A 24,916-nucleotide genomic window follows, 5' to 3' on the forward strand; every position below is an offset into this window, starting at 1 on the left:
GATGTCCTAGAAACCAAGAGTCTAGAATTCAGAAGAAACCCAGGTTTAGAAGCTACTGACCTAGAGCTGGTACTGAGAGCCAGGTTAAATTACCAGATTTGGGGCAACGGTTCCCAAACCACGGTTCACACACTCTTGGGGGAACCGCAAGACCCTTTCAGAAGCTCTGCGAGTGCCAGACTATTTTATCATGATACTATGATGTCATCTGCCTTTTTCACTGTAGGATGACATCTGTATTAATGCTGCACAGGTAATGGTGGGTAAGACTGCCAGTGACTTAGCACAAATCAAGGCAGTGGCACCAAATGATACTAGTCACGCCACACACTGTAAAAACAGATGCCAATTTCACTTAGAAGTGCTCTTGATGGGGGCGCCCGGGTGGCTCAGTGGGTCCGACGTGGGACTCCCTGCTCAGCAGGGAGTCTGCTTCTCCCTTTCCCTCTGCCTCTGTGTGTGCTCGCTCTCTCTCGCTCGCTCTTGTTCTCTCTCAAATAAATAAATAAAATCTAAAAAAAAAAAAAAGCGTTCTTGATGAAGCAGGAAAACTGTTTCATTTTATGAGACCTGAGCCCTTGCATTCATGTCGTCTTAATACCCTGCGTTGAGAACTGGGAAGCATTCGTAAAGCACTTCTGTCCCACACAGAGGTGGCTGTCACCAGGAAAAGCCTGTGCTTTTTGGCCTTGCAAGCAGAACTGCCGCATTTTTTAAATGGAACACTATCTTTACTTGAAAAAACTGACAATGATTATTCACGCTTGAATATTTGGCAAATATTTTCTCAAAATTGGACAAAGTGAGCCTGCTACTTCAAGGAAAACAGCTAACAGATTTTGCTAAAGGCAAAATCTGAGCTTTCAAGTGAAAATGAGAACTTTTTTATCCACTCCTGTGAGCTTGATAAACTTCTCAATAATTACAAACTTTTTCTGATGAGTTTGTTGGCAATATTAACACCTGTGATTTTCTTTATATTGCATAATGAAATGCGTTAACATTTGGAAAATCTGCATAATTCAGCGAATCATTTTTTTCCAAATGAGAAATGAAGGACAAAACAAACCAAGGATGGGTAAATATCCATTCAAACTGCAACAAAATACAACGGATTTTGATGTAACCAAGCAGGAAAGTTCACTGATAACACTTTCAGATTCCACACTGCAACTAACCTGTAAAACTTACGAAGTCCTGTTGTAGTAACAAAGAAAAGCAGCCACACTTATCTGGGAAGAGGACTAAAAACAGCCTTCCCTTTTACAACTATACATTTACAGGAGACCAGATTTTCTTCATATATTTCACTCAAGCCAGCGTGTAGCAAAAGGCTCAAGGAGGCAGCAGATGGGAATCCAGCCGTCTTCTATTAAGCCAGATAGTATAGTGTTTTTGCAAAAATGTAAAATAATGTCCCTCTTCTCACTACATTTTGTTTTTTAAGTTATTTTTTTTTAAGATTTTATTTATTTATTTCACAGAGAGAGACAGCGAGAGAGGGATCAGAAGCAGAGGGAGTGGGAGAGGAAGAAGCAAGCTTCCCGCCCAACAGGGAACTGGATGTGGGACTCGATCCCAGGACCCTGGGATCATGACCTGGGCTGAAAGCAGACGCTTAACGACTGAGCCACCTAGATGCCCCAAAAGTTTTTTTTTTTTTTTTTCCCATAAGAATGTTACTTATGCTAACATATAATAAACTTACTACTGGCATTTTAAAATGTATAAATATTTAAAAACTTATTTTAACTTCTAATACAGTAAATATCAATGGTAAATCCATATAAACATAAGACCTCTCTAAGATCTTAAATTCTGAAAAGTGTGAAGCGGTCCTAAAACCCAAAGGTCAAGAGACACTGGACTAGGGAAAAGGTGCCCACAGAGAATAGCAGAGGGCCAGGACACACCAACATCTACAAGTTGAGCTGAAGAGGGGTGGCCTGCAGAGAGAACCTGAAAGGAGGTTTCACGGAAAACAAAACAAAACAAAACAAAGCAAAACAAAAGGAGAGATGTGAAGTGCTTGCTGTCTTAAGTGCTGCTGAGAGGTTTGGAGAGGAAGATATTAGTGGAAATAACACGATCACAATACCTGTACAATTGCCAGGCCTGGTGTAAAACCAGGAACTTGCTCCTTCATCTGAGTGACTTGGTTCTTCAGTCTCTCCCTTATTTGCCTAGAGGAAAAGAAAAGGCTGGAATTAACATCGAGTGTTTCAAGCACAAATAAGCCATGTGGATTATTACATGTATTTCTCTTTTAAATTCAAAACATCTTCACTGAATACGCATTATCTGATATAGTATGTACCATGAATTTCCCATCCACCCTCCAGGACTCAAGTAGACATGGATCTTTTCTAACTCCTAATGACACTGACTGGGTCACGAGGTATGGGGACAGTTATTTTAAAACATTCTAGGTTTCAGAGAAAGACAATTATCATATGATCTCACTGATATGAGGAATTTGAGAAGCAAGACACAGGATCACAGGGGAAGGGAGGGGAAAAACGAAATAAGACGAAACCAGAGAGGGAGACAAACCATAAGAGACTCTAAATCTCAGGAAACAAACTGAGGGTTGCTGGAGGGGACGGGGTGGGGGGATGGGGTGGCTGGGTGATGGACACTGGGGAGGGTATGTGCTATAATGAGCTCTGGGTGTTATATAAGACTGATGAATCACAGACCTGTACCCCTGAAACAAATTAATACGTTATATGTTAATTAACTGAATTTAAATTAAAAAAAAAAACATTTTAGTTGTTGGCATTCAAAATCACAGAGTGAACAAATGAAAACTTGAACCAGCATTTCTGGAAGGCTGCTTATCCTCATCTTTTTCAGCATTTCTTCTCCCCAGATGCTACATGAAAAAATTCTGCAGTAAAGAACTAGAGCTCAAACACACTCAACCTTCCCTGGTAAGATGATCACAGGGTATCCACATAAGGCTGAATGATAATCAATGAATCCCACTCCAAAGTCAGTATGAATTTATAAATTATATTCTAATTCACAAAAGAATTTTCCTTACAAAAGAATTTAACACAAGGTCAAAAGTATAACCTCTCAGGGCGCCTGGGTGGCTCAGTCGTTAAGCGTCTGCCTTCGGCTCAGGTCATGATCCCAGGGTCCTGGGATCGATCGAGCCCTGCTCCCTGCTCAGCGGGAAGCCTGCTTCTCCCTCTCCCACTCCCCCTGCTTGTGTTCCCTCTCTCACAGTCTCTCTCCGTCAAATAAATGATAAAATCTTAAAAAAAAAAAAGTATCACCTCTCATGAAACATGAAACTTCTCAACAATGCAACAGGACATCAAGTACATTAAATTACATCCCTAAGTAAATATTCAAAATAGTCCAACTTTGCCCAGTTATGATACAGTCGTGAACTTGAACAGGATCTGTCTCTGGTGAAGGACCATTTTTGTCATTTGCCTTTCTTCATCTTAACCGCTATTACAGACATTAGCAAACATCTCTTCCCTCTTTCTAATGTGGTTACTCCCTGATCCAGTTCTGCACACTTTACAATCCACTGACATAAATAGGCACAGGTGTCACAAGAAATAGATTATTTGGATTAGCCTCATCAATGGTAAGAATGTTGAATGATATAAGTGGTCATACTTAAGAGTTCAAAGCTGTATTTCTAGCTAGTGACCTTATTTTTAAAAATCAGTTGTATCAATTATCCTATACAATAGTACAGTTCAAAAGAATGAATAGACTGTTGGATTTTGTTTCACTGGGATATGACCTGAACAGAGGCCACAGCACTGCTCTGCCACAAGAGAATAGGAAATACTGGAGCCACCATGTCTTCCCTGGCCTGCCACTGAAACACCCCAGCAGTTCCAGTCTTGGCTGCTTCCCCTGCTTGACTGGATGGAGTGCTGGGCTACCCCTGGCTGCTGAACTGGGAACAGACTATAGGGGGAAAGGTGAGAATCAGGGACACAAGCAAGAAGTTATTCAAATTGCAAAGGCCTAGACACAGGTTCCTACTGGTTCTCCTTTAATGCTCCCAACCCACGCAAAATTTGCTGGGGGTCGGCGCCTGGGTGGCTCAGTTGGTTAAGCGACTGCCTTTGGCTCAGGTCATGATCCTGGAGTCCCGGGATCGAGTCCTGCATCGGGCTCCCTGCTCAGCAGGGAGTCTGCTTCTCCTTCTGACCCTCTTCCGTCTAGTGCTCTCCATCTCTCATTCTCTCTCTCTCAAATAAATAAAATCTTTAAAAAAAAAATTTGCTGGGGGTGGAAAAAGCATCTCTAGGCACAATGTAAGACAATAATCAGGAACAACAGCAAAAACAGCTTGATACAGCCATGGTAAAAATCCAGCAGTTCAGGTTTCTCTACTTCACTTTTCAGAAAGACCTACATTAGTGCCTGTTCTCACTAACCGAAAGGAATCCAAAGGATTTTCCCTTTTATGAAAAAAGGCAAAAAACAAAAATAGCATCCAGTGTTTGTTTTGCAGCAAGCCCTTACAGAGGCACTATTTTGTGCATCTATTAGCAAGATGCGCCCTAAGGTATCAGAAAAGCCTAAGCAAGGTTATTTTTTGGGTCTGGGAACGCTCAAAAAATTTTCCATATAAATTAATGGTAACTGCTTCTTCGCTCTGTGCCACTTTGGCTTGTGAAAGGTTTCATAGGAACGTTGTACTTTCGAATCATGGGGGACACCTGTATCTGAGATTCTCAATAATGTTGGTAACTGAGGGAGGAGAGGCTTTCCTCTTCCCAAAGATATAGAAATGGGCTCTGAGCAGTCCTGTGGCTTTCTAAGAGCCAACTGGCTGAAAAAACAGCAAGTGCAAAGGCCCTGAGTGGGTAAATGAGGTCCCAGGAGAAGCAGCAACCAGATCAGGTAGACCCAGGTAGCCTGTCTTTTATTATGTATGTGATGGGAAGCCATGAGAGGACTTGAAACAGGGCTGATGTGATAGGACTTAGCATTTCTAAAGGATTATTCCTGGTTGCTGACAGGATAGGACTTAACATTTCTAAAGGATTACCCCTGGCTGCTGAATTGGGAACAGACTATAGGGAGAAAGGTAAGAATCAGGGACACAAGCAAGAAGTTATTCAAAACTTGGCCTGGGCCAGAGGTGATGGTGGCTTGGACTACTGTATCTATAGGATGCTGGCAAGAAGTGGTTAGATTCTAGATGTATTAACATGAAGCACAGAGAAAATGCCAGGGCTACAGATGACTCTGAGGTTTGGGGAGTTGTAAAATAGAGTTGGAAGGACTGACGACCACAAATATTTTAAGGCATAGAGCAGATTTCATACTGATACTGTGAATTTATTTACCAAATCTTATAAGGTTTCTAGAATAATGACCATCCAAGACCTGAAAAAGTGAGTCTCGGGACAACTAAAAATAACACTTTTACCGAGCAGGTAGCAAGCTATGAGAACCCAGTACTACAAGGTGGTATAGGTGGAAAATATTTCAGCCCAGTAGGTTAAGAGCAAAGAACAAAATGTTCTGTATTTTCTTTCTTTAAGATTTATTTATTCATTTGAGAGACCGAGCGAGCTAGCAAGGGGATGGGGAGAGGGAGAATCTCAAGCTGACTGTGTGTGGGGCTCAATCCCCAACCCTGAGATCATGACTTGAGCCGAAACCAAGAGTCGGATGCTTAACCAACTAAGCCACCCAGATGCCCCAACATGTTCTGGGTTTTCTGTGCTATAATTTAAATGGGTCTAAGTATGCAAATTTTTTTTCTAAAAAAGATCATAGGTTGAGATCAGTTACAATGACTCCCTTAAACTTTTTCTAAGAAGGACTGTTTTTGAAGTTGCATTAGCAGGGATATTCTTCTAACTAGAAAGATTTGTTTAAAAGCTAACATATAGGCCTCTTTATGAGACATGATCAGAATAGCATGAGACATTTAAAAATGTACAGAGACCACAATCAACAAGAATCAGAACACTAAAGTAATAGGCAGAAAGTTTTCTGCTCTAGCAAGGAAAAAAAATCATGACAGTTGAATTAGGTCTCCATGGTCCCTTAAAAATTTTTCCCTGCCTTGGTTTTCTGGGCTGGCTACTAACTGAAGAACTCAAATGAAAAGTGGAATAACAAAAGCCAAGTGTCAAGCATGCCTGAAGCTAACAAACTATGAAATACATACACAGAGAGAAAAGTTAACACTCCTTCCCTCATCGACCTTTCTTCTAGGGTCAGACAGCTGTGATGAGTTAAATGGTAGAAAACTCTTCAGTTTTTATAGTTCCTTATTTCTAACAGTTAAAATGCTAGAACAATTTCTGAATCACTGAAACCTCCTAAATCAATAGAAACTTCCTTGAGTTGCAGATGCCTTGATTTCTAGCCATGGTCCATGAGTCACACTATCCTGGTAAAGATTCTGGGGCAAAGTGAGGCAGAAATAGGCACTTGGAAAGACTCCCTTGACCCCTGAATAGCAGACCTCTGGATGCCAGAGTCTTACCATCCTGCATCAACATTCTCTAAAACCTAAGGGAAGATCTATCTCAATCTCAGCATAGGAGAAATCCGTACTAGAGTGCCAGTGAATGTGGTGAGACAAAGTAGCAGTAAACCATTACAGTCTCTGGTCCTGTTAGACTGATACTAGTAAAATAATCATAGCCAATTAGATACAGACACAGATGCAGTTTTAACTAAGTGGCTACTGGCATCTAGTGGGTAGAGGCCAGAGACGCAACTAAATATTGTACAATGCCCAAGAGAGCAAACGGTGATCTAGCCCAAATGTTAATGGCACCCAAGGTTGAGAAGCACTGCTATTGGCCAATAAAATGCAATGTTTGGGGTTATCTTTTTTTTTCTAACAGGCGAAAATCAAGGTAGAAATCATTTCTATTTCAACCTGTCAAAATGTGTTCGAATCTCTACAGACAAGAGTCATGTGCATTACTATTGGTTTTCTCCAAGTCAACTTCTGTCACATACAGTTGTATAGGAGCCTAATCAATAAAAGTTGAAGGTGCACATCCCTATAGAATCACATTACCCCCAAAGAACCCTAATACCCTTAAATAGTCATCCGGATCTCTTTTGCCCAAAATCTTATACAATTATTCCTGGAAAAGTCCACTACAAATTACAACTCATTATTTAACATGATGGCTCATTTTCAAATTTTGGACATTTTATGACTGAGAAAAAAAAGCACTGCTAAAATCACCCAACAGGTACATTTCAACAGAGCTGTAGGTGGAAAAAGGAAGCAGTAAAAGGTATTTAACCAATTGACTAAGAAATCTACATGATGAAAATAAAGCTGCCTCAGTTAACACTGAAATGTAGCACAAGCTTAGAGTAATTCTCAAATGATTCTCAAAGGTACACAGAATAAGCCTTTAGTAATTGATCAGAGAAAAAGGAAGGACATTCATCTTCAGTATGTAGGGCTTTTCTAAAGGACACAAATTTCTTTTGCTTCTTCCCCCAAGGAATAGATTATTGTTGTAAGATTTTAACAGTGTGGTACAACACAAATGTTTTATTTGCTTTATTTTCATGTTGTTCATTTGTTGTTTTATTTCATTTGTCCATAACAACTTTTATACTGCTAAAAAATACTTCAGATTTTTTAAAAAAAACCATGTAGTTCCTTGTAAAATCCATTGTGATTATGAGGCCACCTAGTGTTCCAAGAAATACATATACTTCAAATTCCTAGTTAAGTCATATTTAAAGACTAAATTACCTTCTTTCAAAAACTGATTGTTTTCACTGCTACATGACATAATAGTAACAGCTACATTGTATCAGTATACAGAACAGTCAACTAACATCAGTACTTTCCTTCATTATGTTGAAGAATATTTAAAATAAGAATTATAATTAATGCAAATATATACTAAACTTGAGAGGTACCTCAAATATATATTTGAAAGCTTAATGTGAATCTATTTTATGCTCCAATAAAAATTTATAATGTAAAATTCTTGCACCCAATTCTCTCAAACTCTCAAAGACCTAAGGAAGGTAAATTGCCTGATATTCATGACATGAATATGGCTAAATGGTATAAATTTCTAATGAATCTAATTCCCAGTGAGTGTACAGGTCATCCACATACACAATCATAAAATAACTACTTACCTTAAGTTTCTAGATCAGGGTTTATCAGTCTCAGCACTACTGACATTTGGGCCAGATATGCTTTGTTGGGGGGCAGGGGGGGCTCTTCTCTACATTGTAGGATGTTTAGTAGGAGCATCCCTGGCTTCTGCCTCTTGATGCCACTAGCACACGGCCACTCCCCATATGACAACCAAAAATGTCTCCAAACACATCCAAATGCGCCCTGGGGTGGAGAAAAGGACAAAACTGGCCCCATTTGAGAACCACTGATCTAGAAGGAACAAATGGAGCTGGGAAACTAGGTTGAACTGATCAAGAAAGGTTTCATAAAAGGTAGGAATCTAAAAGTGGATTAAAAGTGCATTAGAGAGAGAGAGAAAAAAGTGCATTAGAGAAAGGTCACAAAGACACCTTTTTGAGAGTTCAGAGGTGAATGAGTTCAGCTGAATAGAGTCAGAGTTCAGGTGAATACAACCAGGTGTGGTAGGATTCCTGAACAATGCAGTCCCACCTCCATCTCCCCTCATATGGGAGAGAGGGCAGCTTCTACTCTGATCCGACAAATTGGTGACATTAAGAATAGAGAGTACAGCATTGCTAAGCTTCCATCTCCTTTCAAAAAGCCAGGCATCCAGATTTGGGAGTATAATTACACACATAAATGTGTTGGGAAGTAATCCAATTTTTAAAAATAACTGTAAGCCCAACAAAATATATAACTCTATTTGGCCTTTAGGCCACCATTTTGTAAGCATTAGTTGGTAGCAAGCGTTATGAGACATCACGGGATGATAGCCCCAACTATGAGGATCTGTAAGTGAGAGCCAAACACCCAGAATCAGTCTCACTATTAACCACAGATCTGGCCATCAGAGCTGATGATGGCCCCAAGTCCCAAGCAGGCCTCGGGATCATCATCCAAGTGGAATGTGGAAAGAAGGTGGCAGACTGGGGGCCTCCACTTGGAGGGGAAGAGCAGGCAAAGAACTCTTATCTGAGAAAAGCCTCACCTGAGCTTTCTGCTTTTAGAGAAGGCTAAAGGAAAACCTTGGGTAAAAAGGGCTTAGGTCTAAAAGGCTGCTTACTAAATAAACAGGGACTAATACTTGGGTATCAAAATGAAAGATCGTTTATCATGTTAAGTCAGTGAAGATAAATTTCTTACAGGCTCTGGCAAAACCTTTTATAGAAACACTCCCTTATTTCCTCATACTCCTCAAGCACCAACAACTCAAAGCTGTACTTCTCCTACCCAGGCTCCAGGGGAAGAGCTTTTCATCAAAAGCAAGGGGGCAAAGAAAATAAGCTTAGCTAACGAAGCAAGAAGGTTTGACTTGTCTCCAATCTTGAAAATGACTTTCTGAAGAGAAGCAGTTTGGAAACCTTCCAAACAGATTAATTAGTCCATTCATCTCCTAACAGGAAGAGACAAATCCAGTGGATACAAGCTTGCAATTCCTTTTAGCAAGCAAGGGACAAGCCCTTGGCAAGGCAAAAGAATGCACTATAGAGTCCCTGCCCCAGACTTCTAAGCCCTGGTCATGTTAGTCCTTCTGGCTGAAGTTTCAGAAACTGCAAAATGGAGGGCGAGGTGGCCCGGGTGGCTGAGGGATCCTGCCTGTGGCCTGGTTAGCCACTCCTTCAAACTCATGGATTTATAGGGTGCCAGGAGACGCCTTACGGGAAAGTAGCAGGGGAAGCTAACTGCACGGCGCAGGGGTGCTTGGGGCTTTCTGCACTGTGGATCTGATGTCAGAGAATCGGTCACGACTGCAGTAGCACACAGGCATGTTCCGAGAGCCTGACATTACACACTCTTTAATCCTCTTCACAACCCCGGGATATAAACATGGCTATCGCCACCCCTAGTATGGAACAGGAAAGTGAGGCTGACTGACTTGCCCTGGCCAAGAAGGCCTTCACCTCTACCCTGCCCAGCCCCTACCAGGGTCAATGAAAGGGGAGGGAGCCTTTAACCCTCTGCTCCAGGGACCCTCCTCCGTGTTAGGCCAGCCTGATAATCCTTCTTCCAGAGAATTTTTTTTTAATAAAGATTTTATTTATTTATTTGACAAAGAGAGACACAGTGAGAGAGGGAACACAAGCAGGGGGAGTGGGAGAGGGAGAGGGAGAAGCAGGCTTCCCGCAGAGCAGGGAGCCGGACACAGGGCTCGATCCCAGGACCCTGGGATCATGACCTGAGCCGAAGGCAGATGCTTAATGACTGAGCCACCCAGGCGCCCCATTCCCGAGGATTCTTCATGCAAATAGAGATACATAGGGGCCGACACACACCCCTACTCAAAGCCCCACTGTCCAAATCCCAAGCTGCCTGACGCCAACCTTCCTGATGGATGAGGACACTTATTCCTGGCCACGTCCTGTGTCAGGACCTTTGCTGGTGCTATGGTCAAAGAAGTCAGCTGCCAGCTCCAGACTCTGCCAGGGGTAACTATACTCCAGGGCCTGGCTATTTACAACCTCGCACAAGGTCCCACCTCCTCCCCTACAAGGCTCCCAGACTCAAGCCAACTTGGGCATTCAAGGTTCCAGATAACTTGTGAAAGGCCTGCACTTTGGATCTCATTACAGGCAAATTTTTTTTAAGCACAGAAGGGTCTACAGGTATTTTATCTACAGGACAAAATAAAAAGCTTATCAACATTTAGTAGCCCTTCCCTGTGATGAGCAAATTCTGTTTCCAGAAAGAGTTCTGGCCCTGGAGCTAAATGTATAGCCATGCATGGTTCCATTTTTATCTTTGACCAGTAGGATAAATTCTAATTTTAAGGTTCAAGGTTGTAAGCCAGTTGCCAAAAATACAGCTTTAATAAATACAAACACGACTTGTTTATTCAACATGTACTTCCTAAGGACCAATTCATTAAAACTTACTATGTGCCATGGAATGCTCTAAATGCTTTACAAGTAATGACTCATTTAATTTCAACAACCTTATGAATTAGGGGCCATTACTCCTCCAACATACAGATGAGGAAACTAAGGCACTAAGAGGTAAACTAAGTCACCCAGGGATCCCCAGAGAGGGCAGTGTTGTATCTAGCTCTGGGGATACCGCCCGCAGGGAGCTTACAGACTTATCCAACCTGCTCTGCTCAACCTACAAAAACTAAGAGCAACTTCTCTCACTGACCTGACAAGCAGCAAACCCCTGTCTCTTCACAACCAGTCTTTCCAGAAAGAAGACTTGACCAAGAAAAATGCCACCAATGGAGGACTCCAGTATAGCAAACAAAGAGAAGGGAAGGGCAAACAAATCACACAAGATTCAGTAGGACCCACTCTGAAAAGAACACATAGTGAAGAACTGTAATTTCTAGCCTGAAAACCAGACCAGGGTGGTTCTTCCATCTAATTTCCACTCTTTTGAATAATCTTTTTAAAAAAATATTTTATTTATTTATTTCACAGAGAGAGAGAGTGAGCGTGAGCACAAGCACAAGTAGGGGGAACGGCAGAAGGAGAGGGAGAAGCAGACTCCCCTCGGAGCAGGGAGCCGGATGCGGGACTCGATCCCAGGACTCTGGGATCATGACCTGAGCCAAAGGCAGACTCCCAACTGACTGAAGAATCTTATTATTCACTCCTATGAATAATCTCTTAGAAGGACACCTCTGTTAAGCCAGGGTGGGCTCTCACCACCAATGACAATGTACTTCTCTCAGCAACTCTGCTCAGTCGGCTTCTCTGGGGCCATCACGATTGACCCCAAGGCAGTCATTTAATAACCAGTGAGGTCATGGACAGGCTGTGTTTTTGGTCAGGAACTCCCTTCCCCATAACACTGGTAGGCCCCCGGAGCCATCACCTTCAAATATTTGCCCTAAAGTCACCTTTCCCATAAGTATGAGCTTAATTCCCATATTTAAAATTATAATCCCCCCATGCTTCATAAATCTCTGTTCCTCTTCCTTACTCTGGTTTTCCCTTTGGCACTTTTCACCATTTCACATTTTTGTACCTATTTTATTGTCTCTGTCTACCTAAGAGGATGCAAACTCCAGAAGTAGGGTTTTGGGCTATTTTGCCATAGTCTCTAGGCTCTGAAGAGTGCTTTCATAAAGACACCCAGATATTTGTTGAAAAAGTGAATAAATACCCCAAAATGACACACACTTGCCTCTAAACCTCAGATCTCTCCCAATTGTCAAACTCAGGATAGAGTCTTGGAATTCCCCTTAAGGGAGAAATGGGGGTATTCCTTCCAAAGGGAGATAATTGGGCAACTAGATTTCCCACAGGGTAGAACAGGCAGAGATGGAATCTGGAATGATGAACTCTGTCTAGTCCTAGCTCCGAGGAAGGTACAAAGGAAGAATAATAGAAGTAGACCAAACTCAAGGATGGTCTTTCTCAGCAGAGTGGGAAGCATGGCAGTGAAAGGAAGACTGCTGTAAAGAAAAAGGTTAGTTTACGAAATTCCTTTTAGCAAAGTAGTAAGTGCCTGACAGAGTAAAAAACACCATGTACTGGGAGAAGACGACTTTGTCCCAGCTGAACCTCTGCCATTAACCAGCCTAATGACCTTTGGCCAAATCACATCACTTTGAGCAGCAGGACGGGATGGACTGAGTGGACTGGGTTTTGGAGAAATTCTGACTGTGGAACTCATGACCTGTACCACTCTTTCTCCAAGTAAGAAATTTTACAGTTCAAACACTGTATCAGGGAAGAGACTGCCCAAGGGCCTTGAAGGCTTGCAAAGTGATTCCTAGGGAGAACCAATAGTTGCGGGCAACCAAGAAAGCTGACCTGCACCCTTGGAGAATAGGGGACCCCTTCCCTGGACTCCAGGATCCCTGGTTGCCATGTAAGGAGTTCATTTACCTTTCCCATCAAGAGTGTCCCTGACCTAGTGAAAGAGGACAGGTGGGGACACACTGCCCAGAGCCTGCACATGGAGTCCAACCTACTCAAAGCTGTAAGAAGTACCTTCTTGTTCAGGTTCCCCCAGAGCCATAGCCCAAGAGTCGAAGCCTGTTGCAGCCTCAGCACAAGTTGCGGGGGGTACTGCATGACCCCATGAGCCAAGAAGGCTGTCCCCTGTTCCAATGCTCCCTCTCTCTGAGGAACTGTGACTAGTACCAGCTCCTGGAGTCAAGCTCTCCATGAAAGTCAAGGTGCCAAGGTATGGCAGTCTCTGAGCCATTTTATTAACACATGAAAGATCTTCTGTAAGTACAAAGAGAACTTAGTCTAAAATTGTGTTAGTAGGAACTAACTGATCACCTTACCACAGGGCACTGTAAAAGGGAAGCCAAATCAACTCTGAGTAGGCTGGTGCCCTTCTATACCTGGAACAGACTTTCCCAGAAAATGCTTTCAATCCTTATAACCAAGTCACTACCATACTTCAATGATGAGAACTAGATTTATATCTAAGGTTTTAAATAAGTGGTTCTCAACTTTCAGGATGCATTAGAATCACAGAAATGAGTTTTTAAAAGATTTAGAGAATATCTGAATCCAGTGGCTTATTGCTAGCAATTCCAATTAAAACAGTCTGGTGTGGGCACCCAAGCATTGATATTTTTCACAAGTACCCTATGAGACTAAATTGGCAAAACTATCTTGGAAAGACTGGCAATTTCTACTAAAACCGATCATACATTTTTGTCCTACTACTCTACAGTTCTACTCTTAGATATGTAACCAACAGAAATGTGTATATGTCCCACCAAGACATGTAAAAGAATGCTCATGGGACGCCTGGGTGGCTTAGTCGATTAAGCATCTGACTTTAGTTCGGGTCATGATTTTGGGGTCCTGGGATCAAGTCCCATGATGGGCTCCCAGCTCAGAGGGCAGTCTGCTTCTCCCTCTCCCTCTGCCTTTCCCCCTGCTCACATTCTCTCTCATATAAATAAAATCTTAACAAAAAAACAAGAAAGAAAAAGAATGCTCATAGCAGTTACAACTCATACCACCAAAAACTAGAAACTAAATGTCTACGGATGAATAAATAGTGGCAAATTCATATAGTAGAATACAATACAGCAGTAAGAATAAATGAACTAAACTACATGTGATATGAAATAATCTCAGAAACACAATGCTAATTGAAAGAAGCCAGACACAGAAGTCTTTATACTGTACAATGCTATTTATATAAAGTTCAAAGACAGACACCATTAATCTATAGTATTAGAAGTCAGGATAAATGATTACCTTTGTGGGAGGTGGTGACTGGAGGGTATAGGAAGGAGGGCTTCTGGGGTGCCAATGTCACTTCTTGATCTGGGTTACTCAGGTAAGTACAGTTGCAAAAAATTTATTGAGTTGTATACTTGTGATAGGCACACTCACTTATGTCTTCATATTTAAATTAAAAAAAATAAAAACAAAAAGCTTCCTGAGTGACTTTAATGACACTTTAATGTGAGTTCATGTTGAGAACCACTGAAATTGACCTCAAGGCAGCTATGACTGTCAAAAAGATAATGAATCAATCATCCATGTATCCATTAACTCATTTCTAATCATTAACACAGCGAACATGTATTGAACACTTATTATGTGCCAGGAACAATTCTAAATGCTCTTCAGCTAAAAATTCATTCAATTCTCCTAACAACTCAATGGCCTAGATATTATTTTTATTTTACATCTGAGGAAGTTTTGGTATACACAGGTTAACTAAATTGCTTAAAGCCACACAACTACTAAGGAGTGAAAAGTTTCTAGGTGTTTGGGATACAGACATAAACAAGACAATGCATATATTTGCCTTTATGGAGCAAACCAACATATTTAACTTGCTCTCACTCAACAAAATCATATCCCTCGAGCACCTATTCTCAGTGGCCTGCAAGAAAGCAAGTCTAAATTAACTCTTCAAACAGTCTTTTTATTTTTTTAGTCTTTTATTTTTTTTATTATTTTATTTTTTTAAAGATTTTATCTATTTATTTGACAGAGAGAGAGACAGAGAGGGAACATAAGCAGGCGGAGAGGGAGAAGCCGGCTTCCCGCCGAGCAGGGAGCCCGATGTGGGGCTCAATCCCAGGACCTTGGGACCATGACCTGAGCCGAAGGCAGACGCTTAACGACTGAGCCACCCAGGCGCCCCTAAAAGGAAGACTTTATCAGAAAAAGCCACTGGTAAAGGGAGTAGGTTTGACTATAAGCAAACAAAAAGCAAAGTCAAGCAGAAACAAAGCAGTTTAGCACAGCACAAGCTGAAAAGCCCTCAGATATAAGGATTGTGATTTCTAGTCTAAATGTCTGGAGTTCCTCTTTACCAACGTGAAAGATTCACTACCATTTACTGTACATTTCATCTTCTTTGTCCACCATCTTTACCTTCCAGGAAAAATCATTTTGCCCCAGGTGGGTTTCACCAACAACTCCCTAACACACTCAAAAACCTTTAATCACAGAGTTGGCAAGTTCACAGGACAATTACTATTGCCAACTACAGCAATTACTAAATAACTGGTGAGGTCAACGGTCCCAAGATCAACCTCCAGGAGAGTCACACAAAATATATCCTTCCCTCTTCTACTCTGGTATTTCTCCACTAGTCACCTCCCAGACAAAAAGCAGCAGGGTGTACTTCCTGGGTGTAAGTTTTGCAATCATGTCCACTAGTTAAGCATTTTGATTTCCCGTAGAGGTAGAACAAACAGAGGTCAAATGCAATAGGGAACAGTCGCAGGACTCAAGAGCCAAACTTGAAAGTAACTCTAAGGCCTGGAGGGAGACAAGATTTTTAGGCATGAAATTGAAAGAAAAGGAAATTTATTAGGTTCCACTCAGCAAATGATGACTCAAGTGTAGTGGGAAAAGCCATGGATGCAAGGAATCCCTCCATCACTAATCAGCCTTATGACCTTGTCAAGCTTTTTCACCTCGTTAATCTGTCTCCTCACCTCTGAATTATAGGTTGAGGGGGTAAATTGCCTTAGTGAGTTCTGACTACGGCGCTTCAGACAGTCCCAACCACACTCTTCTGGCAGAAAGCCGTCAGTAGCTGCATTTGGGGAGCACAGTCGGGCCGGTTAAGAGTACTGGTCCAAAACACAATAGCCAGCGGGCCCAGGCACCAGGCAGCCCTTCTAGAAACTCGGACTGTGCCCAAAGCCCCATTCTTTGACTGCAGGGGACCGATCTTCAGGTGTGACGGGTTCAATACTATGTCCTCCCTCCCCACGCGGCTGGCCTTACTCTTGCGCTACATGTATCCCTCCAGCAAAAAAATGGGAACGTAGGGACCCGCACACTATGTTCAGAACCCTCGCCTGCAGCCCAACATGCCCTAAAAACAACGACAGGTGCTTACGCGGAGACCACCTTCCCGTTCAGGATTTCCGCCGGTGCCATGGCCTTTATTACTTCGCTGCCCACGACGGACACCACCAAAACTCAGTATCCACTAGCTCCAACGGCGCACGGGACTGCCCAACCCACGTGTTTAGGGACTACCCCCCCCGCCCCGAGATCTTGCTTCTGCGCCTGCGCCCCCCCCCCGATGCGCGTGCGCAGTCCAGGGGACGGAAGTCCTTAATGTAGCGAAGAGCGGGCATTTGGACGTCGGTTGCCTCGGAAAGATGGACGAACTCGGTGATGAGTGGCTGGCAGAAATGATTGGCTGGTGGAAGAAGCCGTTTCAGATAACGCCTTCGTGTAGGGCGGGGAACTCGCTGAAGACGGGTCGGGTTTCGATCCCAGCCCTTCGTGGGCGGAGCAGCGGGCGGAGCCCAAGGGGCGATCTCGCGGGAGAACTGTTTCGCGCGCGCGCGCGGGAGGGAAACACGTCTCCTGTGATCGCCTGGGCGTTGGGAAAGATGTCGCCCCGGGGGCTGGGGGCGCGGCTTTCCAGGGAGAGTTCCGGGCAGGCTCCCGCGCGCAGTACGTGGTTGGGCTCAGGGCTGGCCCACAGAGGTGAAACCCGCAGGGCCTGAGGCGGCTTCCCTCCTGGCGTTCTAACCCCCCGTGCTGTCAGACTGCTGTGGGCCCCCACCCCTATTCTGAGTCGGAGGGTCCGGGTGGCGCCAGTCACCGTTTTAAAATCTCGGGTGACGCTTGCTCGGCCAGCGTCGGAGCCGGCGCGCTGTTGTAGGCCCCTTTGGGCGCCGTGCGGCTCCAAGTGCCCGGGTGATCTCGGGGTCGGTCAGTGCGGGGAGGGTCGTCAGCACAGCAAGCCTAGATTTTGTCAGCTGCCCGCGCAGATCTGGGGTTGGAGAGGACGCGGGCCTTATGTAAACTAACCCCGAGCCACCAGCCAAGCAGACACTTCCCCCCCCCCCCGCCCCCGCAGGCGTCCACTCTGCATACTGAAGTGGGGCGTTTGTCCGCTCTGCTCCAGAAAACAAGCTGCGTTCTTACTGTGTTCAGGCTACAGTCATCCCAGTATAGCTCTGAAGTTATGTTGTACAGGGCACTTTGTTTATTTTCTTCCCCGATATTATTGAGAGAGAATTAACATAAGGTATGTAAGTTTAAGATATACAATGTGATGATTTGGTACACATTATTATGAAATAATTACAATAAGGTTAGTTAATATCCCCATTCTCTCACATAATTACAATAGCTTTGTGTGTGGCGATAACATTTAAGATCTACTCTAACTATTGTTAGTTATAGTTATAGTCACCATGCTGAACATTAGATCCCCAGAACTTATCTTATACCTAAAAGTTTATACCCTTTAACCAACATCCCTACCCCCAATGGCAATCACCATTCTATTCTATTTATATGAAGTGGGCTTTTTCAGATTTCACATATAGATATCTTACAGTATTTATCTTTCTCCACTTCGTGTGCGCCCTCAAGGTCCATGTTATCCTAAAAGGCAGGATTTCCTTTTTTATAGTTGAAAATCTTGGGGGTGGGTGGGTAGGATTGTGTATCACATTCTCTCTATCCATTCTTCCTTCCACGGGTACAGGTTGTTTCCATATATTGGTTACTGTAAATAATGCTGTAATGATCATGAGCGTGCAGATATCTCTTTGAGATAGCGATTTTATTCAGGTCACTTTGGATTTGACCAAACATCTGAGTTTCTTTTATAAACCATGTTTTAGTGTAGCATGTTTCACTAATGGCAGAGTTCATCTTTTGCACTTTATTCTTTGGTGGGGGGAGGGCGGGGGGACTTTTGGTAGGTGCTTTTGCCTAATTTCTAAATTCTGAGGATATTTTACAGTAGCCTCATGTATAGAATTAGAGAATCTCTTTTTTGCTTTTTTAACAGTTTCATTGAGGTATAATTTATATGCCATAAAATTCGCCTAATTTAAGTGTACAACTGAATGATTTTTAGTATATTTACATACTTGTACAACCACATTGTACCATAGTAGAATTAAAGAATTTTTGATGAATTTTTTTCTGGTAATTTGCACAAGTGGACATATTAGAAAAACAATTTAGTCAACTAATCTTCAATAAAACAGGAAAGAATATCCAATGGAAAAAAGACAGTCTCTTCAACAAATGGTGTGGGGAAAATTGGACAGCCACATGCAGAAGAATGAAACTGGGCCCTTTCCTGGGGCTCCTGGGTGGCTCAGTCGTTAAGCGTCTGCCTTTGGCTCAGGTCATGATCCCAGGGTCCTGGATTCAAGACCCTCATCAGGCTCCTTGCTCCGCGAGAAGCCTGCTTCTCCCTCTCCCTCTCCCCCTGCTTGTGTTCCCTCTCTCGCTGTGTCTCTCTGTGTCAAATAAATAAAATCTTTAAAAAAGAAAAGAAACTGGGCCATTTCCTTATACCATACACAAAAATAGACTCAAAATGGATGAAAAACATAAATGTGAGACAGGAGTCCATCAAAATCTTTGAGGAGAACACAGGCAGCAACATCTATGACCTTGGCTGCAGCAACTTCTTGCTAGACACTTCTCCAAAGGCAAGGGAAACAAAGGCAAAAATGAACTATTGGGACTTCTTCAGGATAAAAGCTTCTGCACAGCAAAGGAAACAGTCAACAAAACCAAAAGACAACTGACAGAATGGGAGAAGATATTTGCAGATGACATCAGATAAAGGGCTAGTTTCTAAAATCTGTAAAGAATGTATCAAACCCAACACCCAAAGAATAAATAATCCAATCAAGAAATGGGCAGAAGACATGAACAGACCTTTCTCCAAAGAAGACATCCAAATGGCCAAACACACATGAAAAAATGCTCAACATCGCTCAGCATCAGGGAAATACAAATCAAAACCACAATGAGATACCACCTCACACCAGTCAGAATGGCTAAAATGAACAAGTCAGGAAACAACAAATGTTGACAAGGATGCGGAGAAAGAGAAACCCTCTTACCAATGCAAGCTGGTGCAGCCACTCTGGAAAACAGTATGGAGGTTCCTCAAAAAGGTGAAAATAGAGCTACCCTAGGGGCGCCTGGGTGCCTCAGTCAGTTAAGCAGCTGCCTTCGACTCAGGTCATGATCCCAGGGTCCTAGGATTGAACCCCACATGAGGCTCCCTGCTCGGCGGGGTGTCTGCTTCTCCTCCCTCTGCCTGCTGTTCTGCCTACTTGTGCTCTCTGTCTCTCTGTCAAATAAATAAATAAAGTTAAAAAAAAATAGAGCTACCCTATGACCCAGCAATTGGACTACTGGGTATTTACCCCAAAGATACAAATGTAATTGTCCGAAGGGGCACTTGCACCCCAATGTTTATAGCAGCAATGTCCACAATAGCCAAACTATGGAAAGACCCCAGATGTCCATTGACTGATGAATGAATAAAGAAGATGTGGTGTATATATACAATGGAATACTACTCAGCCATCAAAAAATGAACTCTTGCCATTTTCATTGACATGGATGGAACCAGAGTATATTATGCTGAGCAAAATAAGTCAATCAGAGAAAGACAATTATCATATCTCACTCATGTGGAATTTAAGACACAAAACAAAGAATCTTAGGGGAAGGGAGGAAAAAATAAAACAAGATGAAATCAGAGAGGTGAGACAAACCATTAGAGACTCTTAATCAGGAAACAAACTGAGGGTTGCTGGAGGGGAGGGGGATGGAGGGATGGGGTAACTGGGTGATGGACATTAAGGTGGGCACGTGATGTAATGAGCACTGGGTATTATATAAGATGACGAATTATTGACCTCTACCTCTGAAACCAATAATACATTATATGTTAATTAATTGAATTTAAATTTTAAAAAAATTAGAAAAAAAGCACAAATTAATAATACTTAATATAGTGATGTAATATAATAACTTTATATGAGGACCTCTGAACACATGCCATTATATTGTGTTTGACCAGAACAGATAAAATTAAGAGGAAAATTGAATCAAATGTTCCTGGTAAATTGTAGGTAGTGAAACTTCTGCAGCTTATAGTACCAAATAGATATTGACTATTTCAGCTGTCTTGTTTGGTGAGGAAGATGGCAAAATTCCAATTTACAGATGGAGAAATAGACTGAAGGACAACTTGCCCAAGCTGTATAGCTGTGCCTGGAATAGGCCCCAAACCTTCCTTCATCTCTAAATATATTGCCTTTGCCAGCTCAAAAGCCTGGTTTTCTTTTTTATTATTTTATTTTATTTTATTTTATTTTATTTTATTTTATTTTATTTTATTTTATTTATTTTATTTATTTTATTTTATTTTTATTTATTTGAGAGAGTGAGTGAGAAAGGGAACACAAGCAGGGGAAGTGGGACAGGGAGAAGCAGGCTTCCTGCTGAGCAGGGAGCTGGATGCAGGGCTCCATCCCAGCACCCTGGGATCATGACCTGAGCCGAAGGCAGACATTCAACGACTGAGCCATCCAGGTGCCCCAACAGCCTGGTTTTCAATAATAATAATATCTTTGTATGACTTGCGTAATTCATTCATTCCTTGAGCAAATAGTTACTGAGTGGCTACTGTGCTAACAACAAAAAATACTGCTCAAGGTGCTAGAGAGACTATAGCGAACCAACAAAGTTCCTGCCCCCAGCTAATATTCTGGTAAGCAAAACAATGATAAAGAAATATATAATTTTAGACATTGAGACATGTCATTTTTTAAAAATAGGCAAGCTAAGAGGATGGGTAATGGTGGGAAGAGGCAGGAGAGTACTGTTTTAGAAATGTGGTAAGAAAGGCTTCTCTGGGGAATCTGACTTGAACAGAAATGCTCAAGTGAATGAATGAAAAGAGGAAGTTGGGGTGTAAGAATGAAAGAAAGGATTTGGCTTGAGCAACTGCAAAAGTGGAGTTGTCATTTACTGAGTTGAAATAAGATAACACTTTGGCAGGAGCAGGTTTTGAGTTTTAATTCAGTTTTAGATGTTTTTAGATGCCTCTTAGATATCCAAATGGAAATAGATATTTAAGTCCATGAGATTAGGTAAGAGCCCATGAAGGGAATGGGTGTAGGTAGAGAGAGAGCCAGGGACTGATTCCCTAGGGCACTTCAGTGTTTTTTTTTCAAGGAAATGAGGAGGAACCAGGAGGGCAGATTGAAAAGCAGAGTCCAGTGTGTTATGAGGAAAACCACAAAGGCAGACAGCTTTAAAAGACAGGTCAAGAAAGTGTTCTATGGGAGAGGGGTAATTCAAATATATTGCAGATTGGTCAAATCAGGTAAAGATTGAGAAGTGATCATTTCACAGAGAATAGAAAGGCAAAATATTTTTATTCAAATGATCTTATTGGTGCTTGCTTGAAAAAAAAAGTATATCCTTTTTGCAGAAGCTCCATTTTTTATAAACTTTTTGAGGGTAATTTGATAATATCTATCAGAAAGATAAATGTATTCTTTTTTCTTTTTCCTTTTTTAAAGTAGGCTCCATGCCCAGCATGGAGCCCAGTGTGGGGATTGAACTCACGACCCTGAGATCAAGACCTAAGCTGAGATCAAGAGTCAGACACTTAACCAACTGAGCCACCCAGGCACCCCAAATATATGCTTTCTTTGACCATGTAATTCCACTTTTAGGAATTTATCCTAGAGTAATATTTACACATAAACACAAAGATATATGTATCAAAGTGTTCCTCACAGGGTTGATTTCAATAGTAAAAAAATCTCCCTCAGGATGGATATAGTTGTTAAAGGAGCAATAGATAGGTAATAAATGTGTATAGATGTATAGGACAGCTTTCACACATTGTTAAGTGATGAAAGCAGGCTATCCAATAAAATGTATAATATGAGTTAATTTTTGTTAATACATGTAAAACAGGCCTTCTTTGACTACATTATCAAAACTGCCCACTTATCTACCTTATAACTGTCATATTAGCCTATTTTATTCACAACACCTATTACTTTTTAAAATGATTTTTTTTTATATCCTTGTTCACTTTTTCCACCAGAATGTAAGCTTTGTAATACATTTCCTGTCGTGTTCATACTTATATTCCTGCTGCTCGGGGATGTAATTTTTAGAATCTTTTTAGGGGAAAAAAAGAGTATTTATTTTCCTAGTTTAGTTATTAACTAATACTCTCATTCCAATGAATGTCACTTCTCGCTGCCTCATTCTTATCAGTTATAAATGAAGACAGTGAAACAGTCATTCTCAACCCTACAGTCACATTAAAATTACTTGTGTAGCTTTAAAGAGAAAAGATTATGCGTAGCCTCCAATGTAGACCAATTTCAAGTCAGAACTTGTGGTGGGACCAGGGTATCAATATTTATTTAAGTTTTCTTTGAGATTCTAATGTTCAGGCAGAGTTGAGAACCACTAGATTAGATGATATTTGAAGTATAATCATAAGGATCTGGTATCAAGAATACATAATAGGGACACAATTTGTCTAGAGTAAAAGTTATTTCCCAAGAATTAGAATATCAGTGTTCCAGACAAATCATCTTTTGCTTTAGGAATAGCAGATTGACTCAATCCTTTCTCCTCTCAAAGTACTTCTCCCTTGAAGAGGTGTAGGTATTGGAGACAAAAATTTAAACTATTTCAAGAATTTCACAAAGGAAAGATTTACTAGAAGGTTTACTTTCAGTGGGATCACTTTAAGAGTTCTTCAGTTTACTAATGTGGATGAAAACCACTTTTATGTTTTCACTTCATTAATTAGGGAAATAACCATAGACCTTACTGCATCACTCCAAGGAGGACTTTTCCCTTCCTTGGACCTCTGTGATGCGTTTACCTAGAAACAGCGTCTTTGATACGCAAACATTCTACTGGCAAATTGTGCAAGGCAGCCACTCAGATTGGACAATTCAGGTTTCTTCTGGGAAGTGAACTTTGATTTGGAATTTTCTCTCGTGCCTGATATGGTAAAAATTCATGGTTTTTACTTTCTGAAGCATAGTGAAGTATAGCATACTATATCTTTCTAATTTGAGGTATTGATAAATCTTATGAGCACATAGAAAAATGGAATAGTCATGTATAAACCTACCACCACAGAACAATTATTTCATATTGCTGTATTTTATTTACTTTAGTCTCCTAATACATTTTTATTATACAAGGTTAATTTGGGAAAACAGTACTATTATCCATATAAGTTAACTTCGTATTAAGGAATTTCTTTTCCTGTTGGGTTCTTTAGTTGTTTAATATGTATTTTTTGTGCTCATTATGGGATGATAGAAATAAACCAGAAATAGATCCTGCTTGGGTGGGGGGGATGGAGTGGCTGGGTGACGGACATTGGGGAGGGTGTGTGCTATGGTGGGCGCTGTGAATTGTGTAAGACTGATGAATCACAGACCTGTACCCCTGAAACAAATAATACATTATATGTTAATTTAAAAAAATTAAAAAAAAAAAGAAATAGATCCTGCTCTTAGGTACCTTTAATGTAGTAGGAAAGATAAGATTTTTACATAATACAATATTGAATGAGATAACAGTTGAAATATAGATCATACACTACAAGAGTTAAAGAGGGAGATTACCCTCACCTTGCTGGAATCAGGGAATGAGGTGGTGTTTGAGCTGATGTTGAAGGATTTATATGTTTGTGCTTCTAGAGGTATAGTTTGGCCCACATAGTAGCCTGTTTTTTAGGCAATATGGGAGAAACTCATTAAGTAACTTTGTTTTTAATAGAGCATAAAATTCGTAAAATGGTAAGGAAATAAAAGCAAAGATTAGAATTCTTAAGAAGTCCTTTGTCTCCATTATCATTCTCATTCCAGGACTGAAGAGCAGTTTATTGTCCTTTTTCATTCACCAAAACTTAAGTTGTTTTTTGATTCTCTTCTTTGGTTCTTAGAAAAGGAATTAATGCAGTAATGATTTTTAGGTATTAAATAATGAAAATTGAGAAAAAGACTAAAGTCTCATTAGAGGGGCGCCTGAGTGGCTCAGACGGTTAAGCGTCTGCCTTTGGCTCAGGTCATGATCCCAGGGTCCTGGGATCGAGCCCCACATTGGGCTCCTGGCTCAGTGGGGAGCCTGCTTCTCCCTCCTCATGTGCTCTCTCTATCTCTGTGTCTCAAATGAATAAATAAAATCTTTAAAAAAAATAAAATAAAGTTTCACTAGAGATATTTGCATTCTATTTATTTATTTTTAAAGATTTTAATTTTTTAAAGATTTTATTTATTTATTTGACAGAGAGAAACACAGCAAGAGAGGGAACACAAGCAGGGGGAGTGGGAGAGGGAGAAGCAGGCTTCCCCGGGGAGCAGGGAGCCCGATGCCGGGCTGGATCCCAGGACCCTGGGATCATGACCTGAGCCAAAGGCAGATACTTAAAGACTGAGCCATGCAGGTGCCCCTAAAGATTTTATTTTTAAGTAATCTCTACACCCAATGTGGGGCTCAAACCCACAACCCCGAGATCAAGAGTCACATGCTACTGACTGGCCAGCCAGGCACCCCA

The 24,916-nt window shown here is 41.5% G+C and overlaps 1 protein-coding gene across 2 annotated transcripts in view; it reads right to left on the bottom strand.

Moving 5' to 3' along the window:
• The window catches only part of MTHFD1 (methylenetetrahydrofolate dehydrogenase, cyclohydrolase and formyltetrahydrofolate synthetase 1), a 61,535-nt gene extending 44,982 nt beyond the window's left edge, over positions 1-16,553 (bottom strand). Inside the window, exons 1-3 of one of the 2 annotated variants that reach the window (XM_028115078.2) lie at positions 16,415-16,519; positions 14,302-14,445; positions 2,099-2,183 (exon numbers count right to left, since the gene is read on the bottom strand). In XM_028115078.2, the coding sequence (XP_027970879.1) occupies positions 2,099-2,146 (48 nt within the window). In that variant the 5' untranslated portion in view covers positions 2,147-2,183; positions 14,302-14,445; positions 16,415-16,519. Of the gene's footprint in view, positions 1-2,098; positions 2,184-14,301; positions 14,446-16,414 lie in introns of both variants that reach the window. The other variant, XM_028115004.1, reaches the window with a different exon arrangement.
• Between the last annotated feature and the right edge of the window lie 8,363 nt (positions 16,554-24,916).

The sequence above is a fragment of the Eumetopias jubatus genome, unplaced genomic scaffold (genome assembly GCF_037043125.1).
Source record: "Eumetopias jubatus isolate StellerSeaLion01/CBP00866 unplaced genomic scaffold, mEumJub1_p1.0 scaffold_7, whole genome shotgun sequence".
NCBI classification, from domain to species: Eukaryota; Metazoa; Chordata; class Mammalia; order Carnivora; family Otariidae; genus Eumetopias; species Eumetopias jubatus.